At 38.1% G+C, this 23631-nt stretch overlaps 1 protein-coding gene across 1 annotated transcript in view; it reads left to right on the top strand.

The window, feature by feature from the left end:
- PKD1L3 (polycystin 1 like 3, transient receptor potential channel interacting) overlaps positions 1-23631 on the top strand; it is a 63106-nt gene that overhangs the window by 12734 nt on the left and 26741 nt on the right. Inside the window, 20 exon segments of the mRNA XM_063110112.1 lie at positions 2178-2426; positions 4203-4334; positions 5012-5188; positions 6492-6619; positions 6716-6842; positions 7706-7821; positions 8141-8298; positions 8301-8318; positions 8321-8338; positions 8341-8391; positions 10313-10506; positions 12240-12470; positions 13790-13891; positions 14371-14446; positions 14449-14552; positions 18516-18661; positions 21761-21887; positions 21889-21982; positions 22273-22472; positions 22940-23108. Coding sequence (XP_062966182.1) covers positions 2178-2426; positions 4203-4334; positions 5012-5188; positions 6492-6619; positions 6716-6842; positions 7706-7821; positions 8141-8298; positions 8301-8318; positions 8321-8338; positions 8341-8391; positions 10313-10506; positions 12240-12470; positions 13790-13891; positions 14371-14446; positions 14449-14552; positions 18516-18661; positions 21761-21887; positions 21889-21982; positions 22273-22472; positions 22940-23108 — 2617 coding nt within the window.

Below are 23631 nucleotides of genomic sequence, written 5' to 3'. Positions count from 1 at the left end.
CCTGGTGGGTTCAGCTAGCATTCAACTCTGTCTCATGGAGTGCTCTAGATATAGTTTTCTAATAAGGAAAGGAAAGTACTTAAGAGCAGGAAAGAATTGGGTTTAATGAGTGCTTTATGAAAGAAATTTTTATAGCCTCTCTTTGGTTTTCATATTGGTATAATTATCATTTGTCTGTTTGCTTGTTCATTCCCTGCTTCATTCCACAAAGGACTTATGGCATCTTACAATACATGCAATGAAATAAAATTTTTTAAAAAGAAAAAGAAAGGGAAAGGAAAGAAATCAGAATGAAAAGAAAATAAATATAGAAACTGTCTGAATAGGGCCGGCCCGTGGCTCACTCGGGAGAGTGTGGTGCTGATAACACCAAGGCCACGGGTTCGGATCCCACATAGGGATGACCCATTAGCTCACTGGCTGGGCGTGGTGCTGACAACACCAAGCCAAGGATTGAGATCCCCTTACTGGTCATCTTTAAAAAAATAAAGAAAGAAAGAAAGAAACTGTCTGAATAATCTATGAAATTTCACCTTCAAGAAGTTTCTCAGACTTCTTGCCTTTGTGTCCTACATAGAAAACTTTTGGCAGATGCCCAAATATAGATTTACATTAATTTGATCCAATGTTAACTGAAAAAGTAAGTGTTTCTAGCAGCGTAAAAGAGAACAGAGATGAAGTTAAAATTATTTAAGTCATTATTTCCTAAGCTATGTTGGGCAGAATAACAACCAGTAGCCCTTGAAATTGAAGAAGTTAAAAATATACCACTCTGGCCTTTTGACTGTTTAAATTTAAGGTACTTGAGAAACAGCAGGTGTATAAAGATCCCTCTGACCTTTGTGCTGTTTCTTAAAAGCAAGAGATGAAATTCCCATGTGAAAGATGCAACATCTTCACCCTCAAGGACAAGAAGTCAAGACCAAGGGAATTTTGTGCAGACCTTGTTAAAATAACTCATCTTTTCAAGCTTCTCCTCGTAGTTTAGTTATTTCTTCACAACTTACTATTCTCTATCCAATTCAGTGTGTAAGTAACCAACTCTAACCACTTCTTCAGGTCATGATTTCCTCATGAGGGCTCCCATGCCGTGTAAAACTTGTATTAAATAAATCTGTATGCTTTTCCCCTGTTAATCTATCTTATGTCGATTTAATTCTTGAGCCCAACTAGGACCCTAAAGGGATAAAGGTGGGGTTTTTCTGCCCCTTCAAAATGTTGCCAGAGGGAAGATTTTTTGACTACAGGACTTCTCAGAGCCTTCCCTATGCTCCAAGTCTAACCCCTTCTCACTGTCCTCTCCACTGTCACAACCTGGTCGAAGCCACCATCATCTCCTATCTGAACTTTTCCATTTGTCTCCTACTGATCTCTTGCTTCTACTCTTGCCCTCTTTTCCATCCATTCTCCACACAGCAGTCAGAGTGATCCTTTAAAACAGAATCAGACCGTGCCACGGCTCTTCAAAGCCCCCAGTGTCTTCCCCTCTCATTCAAAGTGAGATCCTACTGCCCTCAATTGCCTGACGTGTAACCTCCCCCACCCCCAGGATCTTTCTGATCTCCCCTCCTACCGCCTTTGCCCACCTAGCCTCCATGCTCTTCCTCAAGCAAACCCGGCAGGCTGTGGCCTCAGGGCCCTTGGACTTCTCAGATGCTCTTCTCTAATATACCAGCAGAGCTTTCTCTCTCCCTTTATTCAACTCTCAGCAAAACTGCCCTCTCCTTACCTCTGTGCACCCTATCTGAAACATACCCTTTCTCCATCTGCTTACCCTAATTTTTTTATTCATAGCACTTATTTTATACGTGGTATAATTTGTCTGTCTCCACCACTACAATGGAGACTATACAAGGGCAGGAATTTGGCTCATTTTGTGTATTGTGGTATTTATTCCCAGTCCTCCACAACATTGCTTAGCACGTGGTAGATGTTTAATAATAATTTACTGATGATTGAGAATAAATACACCAATGTAAATTGTAAACCTTAAAAGAGGTAATATAGGATTCAGAGTTTTCAAAGCTATTTGAGCACAGGATCTTTTTGACAGAAATGCCTATTAACATCTCACAGGACATGGGCATTTCAGAGCAATTGGCAAAACACTGCCTTAATCATTCATTATTTGGTAAAATCTGAGTTAGCCTTTTTTTCCACATATTTTTATCTTTTAGTCCAAGACTCTGTGCCATTCCGTCAGCCCATTTCCTTCAGTATTACCAAAGGTCAATCCACAGGTAATGTCATTCACACCTGTACCTACCAGCCAGCCTCTCCCTGTGGTAACAGAGTTCACCAAGCCTGTGTCTGTAACACGTGCTGGAAAATCTTTGGTAGAATTAACTTCAAGTCCAAAAGAGGATTCCCATCAAGATGTCTTCACCACTCATCTGCAAGCATCATTTCAGAACACATATGATCAGGTAAATATGAGAAGTTGAAGTCACGGCTTGGTTTTATTTAATGCTCTCATAGTTAATGCTTCAATTGGGGAAGAAGCTTTGTTCACCAGCCATACTTTTTCAGCAGCAGCAAACCCTCCTAGACAATTCCTCTTATTCATTATCTCCTTTCCTCTTATTTCCTTTCTCCCACAAATTTAGAAAAAAAAGGAAAAGCCACTTTGACAATGTTGACTGAAGAAAATCATTCTGCTCCCTACCCCCACCCCCCACCCTACTTCTATGCAATCTATCATTTCCCTACTAAAACATATCCTACTTAATCTGGATCTGCTTTTTTTTTAGCAGCTGGCCAGTATGGGGACCTGAACCCTTGACCTCAGTGTTACAACTGTGCACTCTAACCAACTGAGCTAACTGGCCAGCCCTATGTCTGCTTTAAATGGTAATAAAAACTAGGTAGATGTTCACTGTTGTGTCAGAATTGTATCCTGCTGGGGAAAAAAAACTGACCCACAGTAGCTTAAACAAAAACATGGCTTTTTTTCTTAAATAAAGTCTAGAGCATAGAATACTCAAGAATCTATAGATAAATTATTACAAATATTAAGAGAATTTAGCAATGTTGCTGAATACCATATCAGCATACTAAAATTAATTATATTTTTACATATCAGCAACAATCATTTTAAAAATTAGATTAAAAAAATATCATAGCAAGTGCTTAGGGACAAATCTAACCAAAAATGTGCAAGACTTCTGTGGAGACCACTATAAAACTTTGTTAAGAGACATTTTAAAAACACTAAATAAATGGCACAATATACCATGATTCTGCCTTGGTTACAAGTTCTGCTCTAAAATACCAAATATAGCATCCTCAGTGACATTCCTGGCTATAGCTAGAATGGCAAATAAGACCTGACCTTCACTGGCAAACGTGTAGTTGGGTGGCAACTATATCTCACCCATAGTTACATCTCAGTCCCCAAATATAAAACCAAAATGGGTGGTCCTCAATTCTAAGATCACTTTATAACTGACCCAACCTCCTATAAAGCATTTGAATCAGGAATAACCGAATTTAATTATGTGGTCCGTGAGGGCAAGAATCGCGACTGACTGTAACTGCTCTAACTCCTGTGTCCAATATAGCACCTAGCAGTACACAGTAGGTATTTAATAAAGATTTCTTGAATTAAGCTCTAAGTGAGCTGCTCTCTAGAAATGAAGCAAATAATTGGCATAAGCAGAGATCATCTCAGGGTTGGGCTTCCAGTTCAAAAGCTGTAGCCTCTTAAGCTTTGGGACCACATCCAGTTTTCTCAGGGAGGTTTTCTACCTCCCATTGCCTACTCTGTGGTATTTCAAATAATTCCCTCTTGAACATGATCTCCTGAATTGAGCAAAATAAACACAGTGGGAAACCAGTGGGAGAAACATACTTCTGAACAGAAAAGTTTGTTTTTGTCGTTTTGATTTCCAGGCTTCTCTCACCTTTGATCATGGCCGTGAGACTTAAACTTACTCCTATACATCTAATTTACAGACTCATTTGCCCTTGGATCAATTATTGTATCACCTTGTTTTTCATTTTCTCTACTGTATGAAAGAGGTGAAAATAAATTCTGTCCATTTGCAGGAAGGCTTCTCAAAGTAATAACTGTATGAAGAGGCTGTGGTCCATAGAGCTTATAATGTTATCAAAGGTCAACTCTGGTTACAACAATGTCTCGAACTACTAAAGTGCAATAATTTTATATAAGTAATTTTGACAAAATTCTTTGTTTCTGATAGGTCATAGATGTGATAGCAGGAAACTTTAGCAGAGCAATTCGTGATTTGCAAGCTCACAACAAACTACAGAAAGCTTGTGAGGTCCTGCAGAAACTGACAGCCTTTATCCCAAGATTTTCTAAACCAGCTCAGGTAAGCAAAGGATGATTAGGAGGGGAAAAGACATGAGAAACACAAAAGTGAAAAACCAAAAAAGAGAATTTGGAGATTGTGCCCTGTGCAGAATTTAGCATTATAAAACTATTTTGTGCAGACTGGACTTAAATATTAGCAAGCGTATTTGTACTTTTAAATCTGAAGATTCTGAATAAATTGATCAGTAGTGACATTCTTATACATACTGTGCTTATGTTGCGTGGCCCATTTATCAGATTCCTGCCTTTCAGATGCATTTGTTAGGAGAAATCATGGGAGACAAAAATAGATCCACTCCTTGCCATAGTTAAAGTAATGCAGCCTTGAAACAGGTATCAAAAATCCCATGTTTATGATATATGCATTTGTTGCAACTGCATTTACCAGGGCTATAGCTCATCGTTATTCATGCCTCCTTCTACTTCCTACACATAAGTAAGTTAAAGTGTAGGATTAGTTGGAATTTTAATTTTCTTTTTTCCATTTTCTATATTTTCAAATATTCTTCAATAAGCATGTAAGTGCAATCTATTTTAGTTTTCTTGGGCTTTTAAATTACAGAAGTAATACATGCTTATTAAAAAATCAGAACAAAAACATATATAGAGAGTATTAAATAAAAATTATAGGAGACGACACATCAAAGATGTATGTTTGCTTTCTAATATTCTCAGGTCAATGTCATCAATTCCCTTATTTACCTGAGTGAGCAGTTACAGAAGATCTCATTTCAGAACAACAGCCGTCCGGGCTTCAAAATCCTGGTGACTGTCTGCCTTTTTCACTGCCTCAACAATGTAATGAAAACTGGTGAAGAATGTGGGCAGACATCCAAGCAAGACACTGAGCAGGTAGGTGCGGTATATGCAGGTGGCCAGCTCTGTTTAGAAACTTCTTGATGTTGACAGATCCAGGTATCACACAGCCTCTCCCTAGACCTTTAAAGAGAATCCAGCTGAAGTGTGCACTGCTGAGGACACCACTCTGTCAGAAGCCTTCTCTGGGGTCTCCCTCTGTATTCCACCAGTGAGCCAAGACTACCTAGTGCTGTAATCAAGTGGAAAGCACTTAGTAAGTGTTGGCTTGTAGTAAACACTCAATGAATTATAATTGCTATTTACATGAAAAGATGCTCAACATCATTAGTCATTAGGGAAATGCAAACCAAAACCAAAATAAGATACCACTTCACACCCAAAAAGACAGAAAATAACAACTGTTGGCAAGGATGCAGAGCAATCGCAGCCCTTTAAACATTGTTAGATTGTAAAATAATGCAGCCACTTTGGAAAATGTTTTGGCAGTTCCTCAAAATGTTAAAAATAGAATCGCCATGTAACTTAGCAATTCCACTCCTTGTTATATACCCAGAACTGAAGACATCTGTCTATACAAAAACTTGTACACTCATGTTCATAGCAACATTATTCAAATAGCCAAAAAGTAGAAACAACCCAAATGTCCATGATCTGATGAATGGATAAATACAATGTCGTATATCCATATGATGGAATATGACTCATCAACAAAAAGGAATGAGGTACTGATACATCCTAAAACATGGATGAACCTTGAAAACATTATGCTAAGTAAGCCAGTTATGAAAGATCGTATATCACAATGCCATTTATATGAAATGTCCAGAAGATGTAAATCTACAGACACAGAAAGTGGACTAGCGATTGCCTAGGGTTGGAGGAGTGGGGATTGGTGAATGGAGAGTGACTGCTAAAGGGTACTGGCTTTATTTTAGAAAGGATAATTCTAAAATTAAATTGTGGTGATTGTTGCACAATCCTATGAATATATTAAAAAACATTGAATTACATACTCTATATGGGTGAATTGTATATGCAAATTTCATCTGAATAAAGCTGTTTAAATAAAATCATGAACAAGTCTAGGGCAACTTATATAATGGGGCAAAAAAATATTTGCTGCGTTGGCCCTCTCAGTTGATACAAAGGACGATGAGTCTTCAGACAGATGGTAGGTACTTTCTGTGGGGTTCCAATGTCCCCTCCAATGACTGTCACCTTTCATTACATCACTGTTGAGATCCCTATTCCCCTTCCAACCCTCTCAAAACTATTATCTCACCAACTTAGTACACTGAGGTTATACAAGTCCCATGGTATTTTCCTCTGCACGCAGGTAGAAGACATACTGGAAATGTCCTTGATGGCTCTTGGGAAGATCCAGGAAGCATTTCTACAGCAGAACCAGTTTTCAAAGTCTTCAATGTCTTTGACCTCTTCCATTGCTACTCTGATGCTGAACAGGTTAACAGAGGAGGAAGGAAGGCGGAGAATTTCGTTTAAGGTTTCTGACCTTTGGAGAACAAAAATTGCTTTCCATTTTAACTTCTTTTTCATTAGCCAAAGCATATCAACTTTGCCTCTGAGCTCTTCTGCTCTGGGTTTCCCAGCGCCTGTGAGGTTAGGCTTTCCATCAGCTTCAGCTTTGGAGGAGCTCTTGAATAAACACCCAGGAATTAACTTCCAAGTGAGTGTGAAATTGATTCTGACTAGAATGAAAATGGGATTTGATTGCCATGTAGGCATTTGGGTGAATATTTATTTACCATGAAATATAACCTGACTAGACCAGACCAAGTGAGAGAAGGTTGTGTTTTATTAATTTCTATCTTATATTGGCAGGGATAGAGGCCTCTTAAAAATGATCCAGTAAAGGGATTGAGAGCATTAAACAATTTCTGGATTTAACTAAGTTTCTGTGTTGTGATTTGATCTCAACTCTTCATTATTTACACAAAGCTGGGAATATCTGAATAACTATTGACTCAGTATACCAAGCTAGTCACATCAGGAAATTGTATTTCTTTCAGAAATTTCCTACAAACACGAGCAGCATTGTTGCCTTATCCTAGAGAGCAGAATACCTACATCCTAGTAAAATAGAATCCTCCAGGTATGAAGATGTAAAAAAATAATAATTCTGAGGGTCCCACATATATGTCTCACCTTTTTTTTTTTTTTTTTTTTTTTTTTTGTCTTTTTTTGTGACCAGTAAGGGGATCGCAACCCTTGGCTTGGTGTCGTCCGCACGACGCTCAGCCAGTGAGCGCACCGGCCATCCCTATTTAGGATCCGAACCCGTGGCAGGAGGCCACTGTGCACCCAAGCGCCGCACTCTCCTGAGTGCGCCACGGGGCCGGCCCCTATATGTCTCATCTTTAATTGTTTCTCATAAATGTTACAATGTAAGATTTATTTCATTTGAGATATTAACAAGGAAAAAATCCCAACGTTTACTTTGGTTTATGATATCTGATACCTTGTTACCTATCAGGGGTCATTTATAAATATTTTGACAATCGACGAAACTGCACTTTTCTTTGTCTCTAGGTAACAGGACTAGCTTTTAATACTTTCAGAGATTTTGATGACAGGAACGCTATTGGAAGCATTGGAAGCTCTAATAGTAACTTGCTCCAAGTCCATGATTTAACAGAAGATGTTGAGTGAGGTATGAATTGATTCTTAGGGAATAAAATAGAAGGAAATAAGATATCCTGGAGAATAGGATGGAAGGATGCAACAACTTGAAAGAAATAATAAAGTATGACAGTGTCATTGTTTTGTTATTAACGTCTTTACTTAGGAGTTTTTACAAGGAGATATCCCTTACCATTAGGAAAAGGTATTTTAGGTCTTAGACTATATACTCTCCCTTAACCCCTGGCACTATTATTCAAAGAGAAAGACCTACAAAGTTTTATTACCTTCATACTATAAAGGAGACTGAAAGGAATCAATGGATGAACCATCTTAAACTCGAAGATTGATTAACTGTCTCTTATTCTAGATAATGCTGTGGAGAAACGCTGCCATGGAAACCCACCCCACCAGCCTCAACATGAACACAAACCATTTTATAATCACAGTGAACATTACTTCCTTGGAGAAATCCCTGATAGTGAGCATAGAGCCTGAAAGTCCCTTTTAATGACACTCTACCTGCGTTTCAGTATCAGCCTAACCACACTTTCACCTGAACATCACCCTTCCAAAGGACCGGGTGTGGCAGAAAAGTAAAACCCCATCAGATGTCAAAAACTAATTTTGAAGTGCATTTTTTTTTTTTTTTTTTAAAGATGACCGGTAAGGGGATCTCAGCCCTTGACTTGGTGTTGTCAGCACCACGCTCAGCCAGTGAGCAAACCGGTCATCCCTATATAGGATCCGAACCCGCGGCCTTGGTGTTATCAGCACCACACTCTCCTGAGTGAGCCACGGGCCGGCCCGCATTTTTTTCTTTTTTAAAATTTTTATTTTTGAGATAATTGTGGATTCATATGCAATTGTAAGCAATAAAACAGAGAGAGCTCTTATACCTTTCACCCATTTTCCCCTAATGGTAACATCTTGCATAACTGTAGTACAATATTATAACCAGGAAAAGACATTGGTACAATGTATTGACTTTATTCAGATTGTGCCAGCTTTAAAATCATTCATTTCTCTGTGTGTGTATTTAGTTCTATGTAATTTAATCTCATGTGAGACCATGAAATACATTTTTTAAAAAGATGGATTATGGAATGGATAGAAGGATGTATATGTGATAAAGCAAATTTAGTAAAATGGTGGGTTTTTACGTCTTTCTTGGAGGCTGGCTAGTACAGTGAACCAAACCATTGACCTTGATGTTACGAAGTTGTGCTCTAACCAACTGAGCTAACCAGCCAGCCCAAGTTTAGTAAAATGTTAATTGTAGAATCTAGTCAGTGATTATATGAGTGTTCACTGTAAAATTCTCTCAACTTTCCATATGGTTGAAAATTTTCATGATAAAATGTTGAGACCCGCAGAAGTAAAATTCCAACACCATGGGTCATATATATTTCAAACTTTATATATTGTAGATGAATATATATAAAATATATCAACTTTATTTCTAATCTTCGATTTGGGTAAGACCCAGAGATATCTCATAACTCTTGGTATAAGACCAGAATGACTATATTGTAGTTTAGAAAAGTTAAGAATTTCCAAGACATATATTAATAGTTGAACATTTCTGAGATATGTAAATAGTGCCTAGATATACTTAATCAAAAATGTGCTCTGTGGATATAAATTTTAAATGTAGTGCTGAAAAGTATTAATAAAGAGCTATCCTTTTGCATTTAAAAGAAAGGTGGGAAAAATCCTGAGAATGGAGAAAGTGTGTTATAGTCTCCCGTCATGACAGTCTTCCCATATTGAAAGAACTTTTCCTGGCTCTCGCATAGGCTTTACTAACACAGGAATTATCACTTTTTCGGTCATTCTTCCTCTTAGGCCAAGCACCTGAAGCAGCCACCCTCCCCCTGGGCTGCCAGCTACCTAGCTCTGCCTGCATTACCAACGGGCTCTTTCCCAATTCAGAAGGTGCACTCAGTTCTTCGTGCTGGTCTTGGCAATAATATCTTGTCATTTAGAGCTGAAAGGACCCTTACATTTCCTAAGTTTGAAAGACAAGACTTCTTGTTGGAAAGATGAGAAAACTGGGGCCCAGAGAGATTGAGTGACTTGCCTAAGCCGTTAACAGCCACCTAGTGACAGAGTCAGGCCGCCCTCAGGTCTGTGGCGTGCAGCCCAGGGCTCTGTCCCTGGACCCACTCTATTTCTATCCTCACTTCAGCCTCAGGTTTCTTTTGTTACCTAGGTCTTCTATCTATTAATTTACATGTGTGATTATTTCATTTTTCTAAAAGTCATAATACATTCTAATTCATTAGACCTAAATTTTTATTTATCAAAATAATATGATTCTTTGCTGGAACTGTAGTAATCCAGAGCCCAGGATTGCATCACTGGTCATTTTCTCTCAAGTCGATGTCACTCCAGGCTTATCATTTCCTCATTTGTAAAATAAAATTAAAATATTAACAGATCCTTCAGAAGAAAGGCTCTAACGGTATTTTTGTCCCATTTGTAATCTAACTAGGCACGCTCCTTTGTTCTAAGATCAGGAATACACGTGGGTGCTGATTCCAGAGAGTCTGCAGTACGGAACTGGCACCTACTACGTAAAAGCTGTGCTGAATAGAAGTGAGGAGACTGCTCAGCAGACACCCGCCCTGGCCTCAGTTGTAACTGCCGTCACTCGGTGTTATTTCTGGGACAGCCACAACAGAACGTGGAAGAGCAGTGGATGCCAAGTAAGGAGCTGAGCCACTTCTCTCGCCTCTCTTCTGCCTTAGCTGCCACTAAACATGCACCTGTTATCTACTTTGGGGCAGCCCAGAAAGAAAAATAATTAGAACGGAAATAAATCGGCCTGGGGAAAAGGAGAAAGGTTGTGTGTGGTGGGCAGGGAAAGTGTGTCTCTTTGGAGCAAGAGCGGGCTTGTGCTTTATCTCTTTAATTTCTTTCTCAAACAGTCCAGGTAAATCTTTTTTTTTTTTTTTTTAAAAGATGACCTGTAAGGGGATCTTAACCCTTGACTTTGGTATTGCACCAAGCTCAGCCAGTGAGCGAACCGGCCGTCCGTATATGGGATCCGAACCCGGGGCCTTGGTGTTATCAGCACCGCACTCTCCCGAGTGAGCCACGGGCCGGCCCCAGTCCAGGTAAATCTTGATCATTCCATGAAAAATAGTGAAGGCAGATCTGATGCTCGAGAAAGAGTGTGGAGAGGCCCGAGAACTGGCCTCAACCCACCCCATCCTCTTACCAGGTTCTTGACTCTGCCACAGGAAAGAATTCAAGAGCAGAGAGTCACAGTAGAACGTGAGAACGGGTTTAATGTAACAAATAGGAGATACAGATTTCACAGAGAAAGTGTGGCATAGGTCCAGAGACTGAGCAGGGCCCACACCAAGTTTAATAGAAAAGTAAGAAATACACACTTGAAGTCTAGTACAGAGTGCAGGCTGGCTCGCCCAGTAGCGGTAAGTTTGACACAAAGGAAAGCATACATACCTCATCCAGCAAAGCGTGGGCTGGCCCCAGTAAAGTCAGCATCAGCCCCGCCTCCTGCTGCAGTTCCACTTTTGTAGTTTCATGTCTGATACGTGTTCATGCTATCTAATGAATATTCAACTGTTTTGCTCTATTTACTTCTTTTTTTTTTTTTTTTGGTTGTTTTTTGTTGTTGTTGTTCGTTTGTTTTGGCAGCTGACTGGTAAGGCATATTTTTTAAGATAACACTCAGAAATAATTGAAATCCTCTGTGTATCCCTCCCTCGTCTCATTCCTTCCCTCCCACCAAAGGGTAACCACTCTCCTGAATTTGGTGTATGTATTCACTCTTTCAGTAAATATTTATCGAGCATCTTCTCCATGCCGTGTTTACATCTAGGAACTAGAGATACAGCAATGAACAGGACAATGTTCTCATGAGCTTACATTTTGGAGAGGGAGACTGACAACAAATAGATGAAATAAGTGTTGTGTGTACTTCTAGGCTGTGCGTAAATGGCACCATACTGTATATATCCTTTTTAACTTCTTTTATTCACTCAGCATTTATCTATATTGATACATTTCCCTCTAATATGCCCATTTTTAACTGCTGCATGGAATTCCATCAGTTTGGCTGTACTCACTGATGTACTTGTTTGTATGTTCTGCCATTATTGGGCATATTGCGGTTTCCTATTTTTCATAGTTGTAAACAATGCTGACAGAAACATTCTTTTTCACGTCTTTGTGCACATGTGCAAAGTTTCTCTAGGAAATGTGTTCATAACTGGAACTGCAGGATTCAGAGTTTGTGCTTCTTCAGCTTTACTACATGTTTCCAAATTGCTCTCCACAATGATTATTCCAATTTACACTATCACCAGCAGTGAATGAGAATCTTCACATCCTTTTCCATCTCTAAATTGCCTGTGTTTAAGTTTTATGTTTGTTTATCCAATTACAATCAATGTCTTGATTCTAATTCCAGGCTGGGCCACAGAGCACAATTTGGAAGACATGGTGTCTCTGTAACCATTCAACCCTCTTTGGCAGCAACTTCTTCATTGTGCCCAGGACAGTGAATGTTAAAGACACAATCAAACTGTTCCTTTGTGTGACCAACAACCCTGTTGGTGTGTCATTGCTGGCCAGCATTTTAGGATTCTATATGATCATGGCTGTGGAGGCTTGGAGAAAGGATCAGGCGGATACACAGAATGTGTAGAGACTTTGAACCCTAAAGCTTTGCCACAAAGTCTGGAGTATATTAAGTGAGACGGGGAAAACCCACCATTATCAAAAGAAGCAGTAACATGGTACTAGTTGGTATAGAAATTCAAGTGGGACTTGTCTTAAATTTCTCTTTATATCTACTGTTTTAAGACCAAGAATGTAAGGGCCGAGCCCGTGGTGCACTTGGTAGAGTGCTGCGCTGGCAGCGGGGCGATGCTCCCGCCGCGGGTTCGGATCCTATATAGGACTGACCAGTGCACTCACTGGCTGAGTGCCGGTCACGAAAAAACAACAACAACAACAACAAAAAGACCAAGAATGTAAGACTTTATTTCCTTTTTTTTTTTTTTAGCCAAGATTGGACCCTCATGGGACTCATTTAGGTTATGACTGAGCCAAAAGAAAACACCTAGAAAGCTTAACTAAAATCAAATGCAAGTTTATCTTATTTTATACATTTGATATGAAAGTTATGTGTAAGTTAAATTATAATTTAATGTAACCGCTATTTACAAGAAACATATGGGCCGGCCCGTGGCTCACTCGGGAGAGTGCGGTGCTGATAACACCAAGGCCCTGGGTTCAGATCCCATATACGGATGGCCGGTTCGCTCACTGGCTGAGCGTGGTGCTGCCAACACCAAGTCAAGGGTTAAGATCCCCTTACCGGTCATCTTTTAAAAAAAAAAACAAAAAAACAAGAAACATGTAAGGAATCTTTTTTGACACTAAAAAAATCCTTTGATGACAGCCTCTTCTTAATTTCTGTTCTATGTGTTTCTTATTTAATGTTTTTTTACACTTGGAAATTTTAGAATACACATAGTGTTCATTTCTTTATTGTACAGGGTGAAGGGTGGCCAGCTTTAGTAAACAAAACTATAGGATAGATAGTTAAATTTGCTTTTCAAATAAATAGTAAATGCTTTTTAGTATAAGTATGCTCCCAAATTATTCACTGTTTTCTGAAATTTATGTTTAACTAAAGATCCTATATGTTATCTGGTAACCCTACGTGAGTAGGAGGGAGGTAAAAGGATTTAAACACCCAAGACCTAATCTCTTAATTCTATGAATATTTCATTCCAGAAGCATAAGCCGTGGAGTTTCAGACCTCATCCCCTCTCTGGTCACTTAATTTAGGCCTGCTTGCTTGTTTGTTTGTCTTCTAACTGCAACTTCACCCTTGCTTTCTGTAGGTTGCCAAATCTGCAGCAGGGCATCCTCCTGTTCCTTAGCTGGAGGAAGCAGGAGGCTGTACTAAGTAGAAGCCTGATGAGTTTCTTGGTTGTGCTTTTCCCACAGGTGAAGGTCACTGTCCTGGATGATAATGTTCCCAGCTTTCAAGTTCACCACCTTATTCAGGTCTACACTGGATATTGAAGAAGGGCCGCTACAACAGCTAAGGTTAATGAAGTAAATGTTCTTCATTCATTGCTTTGTGTCTTCTATCGCATGAGATGCAGTCTGTCTTGGTGGTATCCCAGTCTCCAATAGCACTCTGAAAGGAATCACAGAGATTGGTATTTCCTAGTTCTACACTGTAAATGTGAAGAGCCTGCTGTACTTGTCCAAGATTCCAAAGACTTCATCTAAGTACAGTTTTCCATGTCTTTATCTTTCTCCTTAGAGATAAACCCAAATGATCGTGTTAAAATTTCCTCTATTTTATCTTACCTTGTCACATTTTTTTTTTTTTTTTTTAAATTTTTTTTTAAAGATGACCGGTAAGGGGATCTCATCCCTTGCCTTGGTGTTGTCAGCACCACGCTCTTCCAAGTGAGCCAACCGGCCATCCCTATATAGGCTCTGAACCCGGGGCCTTGGGGTTATCAGCACCGCACTCTCCCGAGTGAGCCACGGGACAGCCCCTTGTCACATTTTAGGTTGTTATCACTCTCCATGGATCAGAGGGACAAAGTGAGCCCCATCACCTCTGTGATCCCCAGAAGACAGTCTTCTATGAGGGGGACTGGATGTCTTCCTTATCACCACTCAGTCCTCTCTGGGAGAACTGCACAGCCTTCAGCTCTAGCATGACAATTCTGGCATCAGCCCTTCTTGGTAAGTACCTGCATCATGCTGGCTTGTTTCTTCTTTGTAGGTCATTAGTATCCTAGAGAGAGACCAGCATGTCATCACAATAAATAACAATGATGCTTCAGGGAAGACAGTAACAAATGACTATTATATTTATGTTTTAAAGCTGTTTGCACAGAACAAATTCTGGGGGGTAAAAACATGAAAAATTAATAGTATGATTTTTTGGATGGTACAATGATAGATGTTTTGTTTTCTCTCATTTTATTTTCATTAAATGTTATAATTGTGAAATGCAAATAATAACAATGAAATATTGCTCAAAAGTACCATAAATTAAAAGTATTTCAAATATGAAAAATATCTCTAAAGCATAAATTTAATAAACTATCTACTGAATTTACTTTGGGTCAAAATTGAGAGCTTAAGGAGAAGAGAAAGAATGGAATTACCATGTAGGATGCACCTAGGGAATTAGAGAGAAATGGTCAGTGACAGAGTACGTGAACCTGACATGTGCTAGGTCCAAATGATTCTGCATCGTCCTTCAGCAGCACTCTGAGAATTAGAGAGGTAGGTGGAGAAACTAAATGATAAAATTAATTGAAGGATAAAGATTATTGTTTTCTTTGGTTTTGGAAAAAAGAAGGGAATGAAGTAAATGATCTAAGGTTTCAGGCACTCAAAAGAATCAGTTGTCAAATGTTACTCACCTGAAAAGAATATGCAGTCTGCCTAAATTTATTAGCAAAATGAGTTTTTCCCTAAAAGGCTAAATATACCAACCACTAGGCCAATAGAACCTAATAACTTACTTGCTGCTTCTATTCTGCTCAGGTATCTACAAAACAGTTTGTATACTATTGTTCCAGTTTTATTTGTAAAGGTGAATAAGATATAATATGCACTTGAAAAGATGCTCAACAATCATTAGTCATCAGGAAGTGCAAATTAAAAGCACAGTGAGATAGCACTAACCACCTGCAAGAATGGCTAAAATTCAAAAATCTGAAAAAAGCAAGTTTGGACAAGGATGGGGATCAGCTGGAATGCTCACACACCACTGGTGGGAGTGTAAATGGTAAGCCACTTTGGAGAATAGTTTGGCAGTTTTCTTTGAAGGTTAAATGTACGTTTACCAGATGATCCAGAAATTCCAATCCTAGGTATTTACCCAAGATAAATGAAAACATATGTTCACTCATACATATATGTTCATAATAGCTTTTTTAATAGCCAAAAACTGAAACAACACCATCAAGTAAATGAGGAAACAAATGTTAGTATGTTCATTCAATGGAATATCACTGACAAACAAAAAGAGTAAATACACATGTTCACAACAACATGGATGAATCTCAAAAAACATCATGCTGGGTGAAAGAAGCCAGATACAAAGAATACATACTCTATGATTGTAGGTATGATATTCTTTAAAAGGCTAACTAATCCATAGAGACAGAAAGCAGATCAGTAGTCTCCTGGGGCCGGGAGTGAGCAGGGGGAGGGTGACTGGAAAGAGGCACAGGGAACTTTTGGGGGTGATGTCTTAATGGTGCTTACACAGTTGTATAGATTTGTCAAGATGCATTGAACTGTACATTTAAAATGGGCTCATCTTATCGTGTGTGTAAATTATACCACCATCCAGTTTTTTTTCACTTATTTCATATTTGTTCACAAGTTATATTCCAGACACATTTTTTAAACATACTTTCCTTTTAATCTTATCCATTTTCATGTTTTAACTACCACTTTAATGATAACTCACAAATCTGTAATTCCAACTCTAAGTTTTATGGTACCCATTTATTGGATAAATCTAATTGGATGTCCTGGAGAGGTCACTGTACAGAAGGACCATTTGCAACAGTCTGTGTTCTGTTGAAGTGGGGAAATTTCCTGCAAATAGTTATGGTATTCCTTGAGGTGGGGAGAGAGGTAGTTATTCCCAAATCAATCATCGAGATTAAAAGGGGGAGGGGGAGGAGCTCTAAAAGGAAACTAATATTTAATCTTTTTTTTTTCAGTTGTTGAGGAACAAATTTAACACTCAAAGATTAATATCCTTAATGCAAAAGAACTCTTAAAAATGAATTAGAAAAGTCTAAGCAGAAATTTGGTGAAGGACATGAGCAGATAAGTTACACACCCCAAAGAAACACAGTGACTAAGAAGAACATTCTAAGATGTTATTGTGGGGACAGAGGGGCAGGGCTGGCCTTTGACTCCTATCTCAGGACCCAGGGCACCTGGCTCTGTTGCTTGCCTAGCTGTCAAGTTGGGTTTTTTTTAAAGTATGTGCATGGGAAAAGGTCTAGAGTATAGGTACTAAATTATTACCAGTAGTTTTCTGCTCATAGTAGGATTATGAATTTTAAAATTTTTCTTCAGGAAACTTTTAGGTATTTTCAAGAATTTTAATGATAAATTTGTATTATTTTATAATCATAGGAAGTTTAAAATTTTAAACAGATAATTGCTTTAGAAGAAACATTCAAAGAAATTCATACCTATGTAATATTTTCCACTTTTTCCGTTCTTATCACTGGTTTATATGAATCCTAATTTTATATGTGGTTCTTTGATTATATTATTTTTTAACTCATAGTGACTTTATGCTCCTCAAATATAGAGATGATGTCTTATTAGTATTTGTATTCTCAGCAGCTAATACAGTGCCAAGATTATAATAGGACTCAAAAAATATTTCTTATAATTAATAATTACAGTTAATATTGTAACAATAAATATTTGTTACAATTAAATTTTCAAGGTTATGTGTTTACCTCTAGAGCTTATTATCAGCTTGGTATCAAAGCTCTTTTGAAGACTTTCTTCAGCCATTTGTTTTTCTTTTTTTAATTGCAAAAGTAATATATGCTTTAATGCAGAAAACTTAGAAAACAGCAAAACAAAAGAACTATCTCCCATAAAAAACAGACTGCCAGCAATTTTTTTCTTTAGCAAATTACAGTCTTTTCCATAATATCTTTCTGCCCATCATGGTAAATGCCTCAACTAGATTTTGCTAACACTCATATTAGATTCTCTTCTTTTCCTCACAAATAAAGAATAAGAGAATAAAAATTACTCTAGAAACATAAAAGGTCCATGACTAGTTTCTTGCCAATCAGAAAACAAATATTTTCTCCTTTTTTATTCTGTTTTGTTTTGTTTTTTATTATACTTTGCTCTTAAATTAAAGCTTTAACAGTACAAGATACACTAGTTAATTTAAATCAAATGCAACTTAGACACGTGATTTTATAAACTGCCTCAAAAAGGGAATCCTCAGAAACATTTTAACTTAAAGGAGTCCATATTCCTCACACAGAAAATAACTTTCAACTGAAATTAAACAAGAATTTTGATCAGAGAAACTTAAATGGTTTCATGACATTAAACATAGACTCTTGAGGAAATAACATTATTAGACTAAAGGAGGAGGTTAATTGACTATTTGTGAGATGAAGTCAAATAGGTTGAACAATAATGTGTCCCAAAGGACAAGTGTGTGGACTGTTGAAGTTAGTGGAGCAGTTAGACACATGTAAAACACTGGGTGGAAAGAAAATAAAGTCTCAGGGCCTATGGCTCTGTGAAGTCAAGACAAGTCACAAACCCAATTAGGGTGAGAAGTTATTAACATAAATGTCGAAGACTACTTTCCACATCCCCTTTACACCCCCAGGTGATGAAAGATAGAGCCAGCTGGACACTCACATGGCACAAAAAGAGTTAAATATATACACACACACACTGAACTATTCATAGGTTATAATGTTTGTAGTCTGGTGTCTTACCTGAACTCCTTCAGAGGTTGGCAGGGGAAAGATAGGATCAGCTCTCCTTTCTTTCCTTAGTTCTTACCTTGCAATGGGCTAATCCATTTACTTGGACTCTCACTGACAGTACAAGATTACTTCTTACTACACAGCAACTGATTCGTGCTCACCTCGCTAATGTGATTATCTTCCTTCTACTATAGGTATGTAACCAAGTAATTGTCATTGGTGTGGCAGTTAAGAAGAAATGGCATTTCCTGTGCAGTTTTTGGCTGGCTGTGGACCTAGGAGACTGTGAGCGTGACCATGTCTTTATACCAGTTTCAGAGAAAGAGCTCTTTTCCTTTAGGTACTGTTGGAAAATCGCTATTCATAGTGACTTTCAGCTTGAAGAACTCCCATTAGCATTTCTTGTAAGGCAGATATTGTTGATGAATTCCTTCAGCTTTTATTTGTCTTAGAAGGACTTTATTTTTCCTTCATATTCAAAGGTTAGTTTTGCTGGAAACAAAATTCTTGATTGACAGTCTTTTTCCTTCAGCACTCTATCTCATTCTATTCTCTCCTGGCCTGTAGGGTTTCTACCAAGAAGTCCGCTGAGAGCCATATTGGGCAGTGTTTCTTTTTTCTTGCTACTCTCAGTATTCTTTCTTTGTCTTTGATTTTTGATAATTCAATTATGATGTGCCTTGGGGTCTCTTTGGATTGAATTTGATTGGTGACCTCTGATTTTCCTATACCTGGATGCTGTCATCATTCTCCATACTTGCACATTTTCAGCCACTATTTCCTCAAATATGCTTTCTAAGTCTCTTCCTTTTTAATCTCCTTCAGTACACTAATAATGTGGTACACCAATTATGTCACTTGAAGGAGCCCTATAATTGCTCCAATTATGCCACCAAAAAAGAAAAATATAGTTGTAAGTTGATCTCTTGTTGCAGAGGGGCACACCGGAATCACTTATTCTGCCATCTTGGTGATATCAGTCACTTACTTTGCTTTAGTTCTTTGGACACTTTAGTTCTTTAAACATATTTAAAATAGCTTAGTTCTTTAAACATATTTAAAATAGCTTACTTAAAGTCTTTGTCTAGTAAATCCAGTATCTTGGCTTCCTGAGGGATGATCTGGTGACTGCTGTTTTTCATTTTCTGTGTATGGACCATACTTTCTTGATTTTTTTTGTTTGCTGTGTGTTTTTTGGTTTTGTTTGTTTGTTTGTTTGTTTTTTGCATGTCTTGTGTTTTTTATTGAAAACTGGAAATTTTAAATAATAGAATGTGGCAACTCTGGAAATCAGATTTCCTTCCCTTGCCCTAGGTTTTGTTGTTCTTAGTGTTTGTTGTTGTTATTTGTTTGTTTAGTGACTTTTCTGAACTAATTCTGTAAAGTCTGTATTCTTTGTCATGTGTGCCAACTGAAGTTTCTGCTCAGTTAGCTTAGTGGTCAGCTAATGATTAAACAGATTTTCTTAAATGCCTGGAAAAAATAAGTCTCTCAGTCTTTGCCAATGGGCTTTGTGTGTACATTGGGGCATGCCTTCAACATTTGGGAAGGCAATTGACAACTCTGCCTTAGCCTTTACTTTCTGCTTTCTGAGAGCCTCAAGGTCATCCAGGGGTGAGAGCACGGGGCCTTTTTGGGTATTTCCTGAGCATGTGCACAGCTATGGGCATGCAAACAGCCTTACACATGCCTGTGGACTTCTAGATTTCCAGGAATATATCAGAGCTTTTCAAAGCTCCTATAGACTTCTCACTTCCCCATTCTCCTTTTAAGCTTTTTTATTAGCCTATTGTTTGCCCATCACATCACGCAGCTATTAAACAATTAAACAATTGAATAAAAATTCAACAAAAAAGTTTAACAAAGAAGTTAAACAATTGCTTTTAAATATTTTTGATAATTCCCTAGGGAAAAAGTATTTTGCACTGGGTGAGCACACAGTCAGATCAAATAAGAACAGTTTTGCAAGTGGGATTTATCCTTGATGTTCCAATTTTACCATAATTCTTTTTACTGTAGATTTACTTTTTTACCCTGTTTGGCATTCAGAATGTTCTTTTAATATGTATAATCATGTGTTTACTTCTGAAAAATTCTCAAATATCACCTCTGAAATTATTGCTTCTCTGCCTTTCCCTTGCTATATGTGGAGCCTCTCAAATATCTTCCATGTTTTTAAACAGCTCTTGCATATTTATTTTCTTTTTGTTTCTCTGTGGTATATTCTGGGTGAGTTATTTAATACTACATTTTAGTTCACTAATTTTCTCTTCAACTATATTCATATGTCCTAATTACTTTTTTATTTCCATATTTTTCATTTTCAATATTTCTAGTTTATTTCTATGTTTTTTCATAATTTTCTATTCCTGTTAAGTAAATATTATTCCTTTACTTGTATCTTTGAGCAGCCCAAAATACTTATTTTGAAGGCTTTGTCACACTCTCCCATAAAATTAACTTTTTCTGGACTCAATTATTGACTTTTTTCATTCTCTCTCTCTCTCTCTTTCCCCCACCCTCTCTCTCCACCTCCTTTACATCTCCCCCTACCCCCTACACCATCCCTGACTAGTTTTCTGCTGTTTTCGACCAATCTTCACATCTTCTAATCTAGAACTAGGCCTTATTATATAACATTTTGGAGCTCCCATTCCTCAATGAAATTAATGAAACTAGGGCTATTGCAGATCTTCTCATAAACCAACAGATCTCTTGGCTAAATTCCTGGTCACGAGGCTATCCTTTTTCCCTTACTTTCTTATCTAGAAATTTTAGCCCTATGGCAGTATTTTGCTCTGTAGTATCTTTTCATGAGCTCCAGTCTCAACCCTGGCTTCTAGCAGTGAAGTAGGCTTTGTCTCCCCACTCCCTCCACCTTTGTGGAACACTTTGAGTTCCAGTTACCCTACAAGAGTTAAACTCCCACCTTAGTACTGCCTTATTCTAGACCCGGAGCTCAGTAACTCTATGGCTTCTACTTTACTCAGCACCTTGTTTTCTCATTCAATTTCTCTTCCTCTGAGATGTTATTTTGTTTTTAAGCCCAGCCAAATCTTTTTGGTACTTTCTTTTTATATATTATTTATACTTCCTCCACCATTTGGAATAGAGAAACTGCTCAAAGTAAATATTTACCAAACTATTTTGAGTAAAAGCCTAATGTAAACTTTTGAAGAATAAAAGATATATCAAAACTCTTATAAAGCTAAAACAACAGTTTTAAATTTAAACTCTCATACAATATATATTATCCTTATCCTCAAAAACCTTTAGTCCTAAAATAACAAATGAATCATATTTTCTGAAAGTTTGTTCCTAGAGGTGTTGCACAGTGGCCAAGGAGTTCCTGTGTAGCTCACTGGGCAAGCCACAGTCTCTTGGTAGAGCGCTTTCAGAATGAAATCTCATGTTTTTCCTCTTCTGATTTCTCTTTTAGGCCTCTGTTTTCCTCCATGATTATAGAAAAATTCACTCAAGATTTTCTGTGGCTCTCAGTTGCAACTCATCATCCCTGGGACCAGTTTACAAGAGTCCAGTGGCTCACTTGCTGCCCAAGTGGCTCACCTGCTTCTCTGCAACACGGTCATCAATGTTATATTCTGGAAGATACATGACACCACTGCCAAGAGAGGAGCAAAGTATGGAAAAGCCCTGATTTGTATTGTTTGTAGTATGTAATCCTTTAACAACACTCCACACTCCTTACTTTCAGGGTTAGAAACAGAATCGTGATGTGCCTTTGGTTTTCCTCCACATACTCTAACGAATTTTCTTACTGTTCTCATTCATTAATAAATGATGCAGTCTTAGGAACATATCAGGATCTTTACTGCCACGATAATCTTTTGTCTCTAGATAAACATAGTTAAATTCCTAAATAAGTAGTTGTAACCTTTGTGATGATTTTAATCGCTCAGGATAAAGGTTGATGCCATGCTTTTCTTTCAGGGGGTCCAATTGCTGTGACGTGGTCTGAACTACTTATCAACACCCAAACTACCATCATCCTTGTCCCAACCAGTCTTGTCACTGGGCAGCTCTTCCTGTTGATTCAGCCATGGGAAACTCTGCCTCTCTTTCCTCACATCCAGGCCTCCTGCCTCTCAGGTGCTTCTTTCGAGCCTCTCTCTCTCACAAAGGTAGTTGAGGTAAGCTTGGTATCCAATTTCACAGGTAAATTACATGTTCTCCTTACCCATGTAGTAGGAAAAAGCAGTGGAAAGAATCTCCTGGAAGGCTCTCGGGCTCCTATTACCCTTAATATCTTCTCCCTAATTCCTGTCCCCTGAGTTGTGATAGTCATGCCTCTAGCTTTTTCTCCTGACCCTGAAGCATTCTTAGGACGGAATGTGAGCGTAGTATGTACTCCTCTGGAGTTGTTTTCGTTTTTGATGTTTGATCAAACTGTCCCTTCTTTAATTTTATATTCTCTCATAAAACTGGTTTTGAAGCTACTGTGAGACTGCTTTCTGAAAAAAAATAGTGAGGAAATGAAAAATTGAGATTCTTTACACTATGCTTATGCCCCTCTGACTAAAATAAAGAGCCTTACCATCTGTACTTGCTGGGTTAGTGCCAAACAGACTGACTTTTCTCATCTTGGCTCTGTATTTAGGAATTAAAGGAAACTGTGGGATTCCTGCTCAGGAGAAATACATCCCTATTCTCAGAGTGTGAACAATCTTTGTGGAGTTCTTGTGACATTAATAAGCAGGTGTATCTTTTATCCAGCCTCATTTATGCTCACTTAGAGGGTCAAGACTGTCATCAGCAGGCAGAACCCCGTAGGGCAAATGCTAAAGTTCGATAGATTTTAGTAATTAATCTTTCATCTGCCTCCCACTCCCTTGCACATTTTTTACCTTCTCACTCATTCTTTCCTCTCAGCATAACCAACAGACATGATATAATCTTCTGCTTGTTTTAATTTCCTTAGCCTCTAATACAGAGCTGATAGTTTTAATCCCTCTGATGGCTTCTGGGCAATCTATCTGGTGATACAAAGTATAGGATTAAGAAAAAAAAAATGTTCTCTGCATCAGACCCCCATATTCCTTCTGCTTTAAAATCTCTTGAAACTTGTCATTCTTTTTCTTCTATGACGTGATGAGATTAAGTGATTTATGGATTCTCAAATATCGTTTGGGCCTCCTGAGCACTTACTAGTCTAGTCCCATATACTGCAGTTCTGGTGAAAAAGCTTAGTGAAGTTTTAAAAGTCTCAATTTTACAATTGTTACAAATACACCAGCATCCTTAGAGATAAGGTATCAGGTGGGTATCAGGCCCGATCTCCATTAGTACTGG

Source organism: Cynocephalus volans, chromosome 10 (genome assembly GCF_027409185.1).
Source record: "Cynocephalus volans isolate mCynVol1 chromosome 10, mCynVol1.pri, whole genome shotgun sequence".
Taxonomy (NCBI): domain Eukaryota; kingdom Metazoa; phylum Chordata; class Mammalia; order Dermoptera; family Cynocephalidae; genus Cynocephalus; species Cynocephalus volans.
The sequence above is the reverse complement of the archived record's forward strand: the minus strand, read 5'-3'. Positions and strand labels throughout refer to the sequence as shown.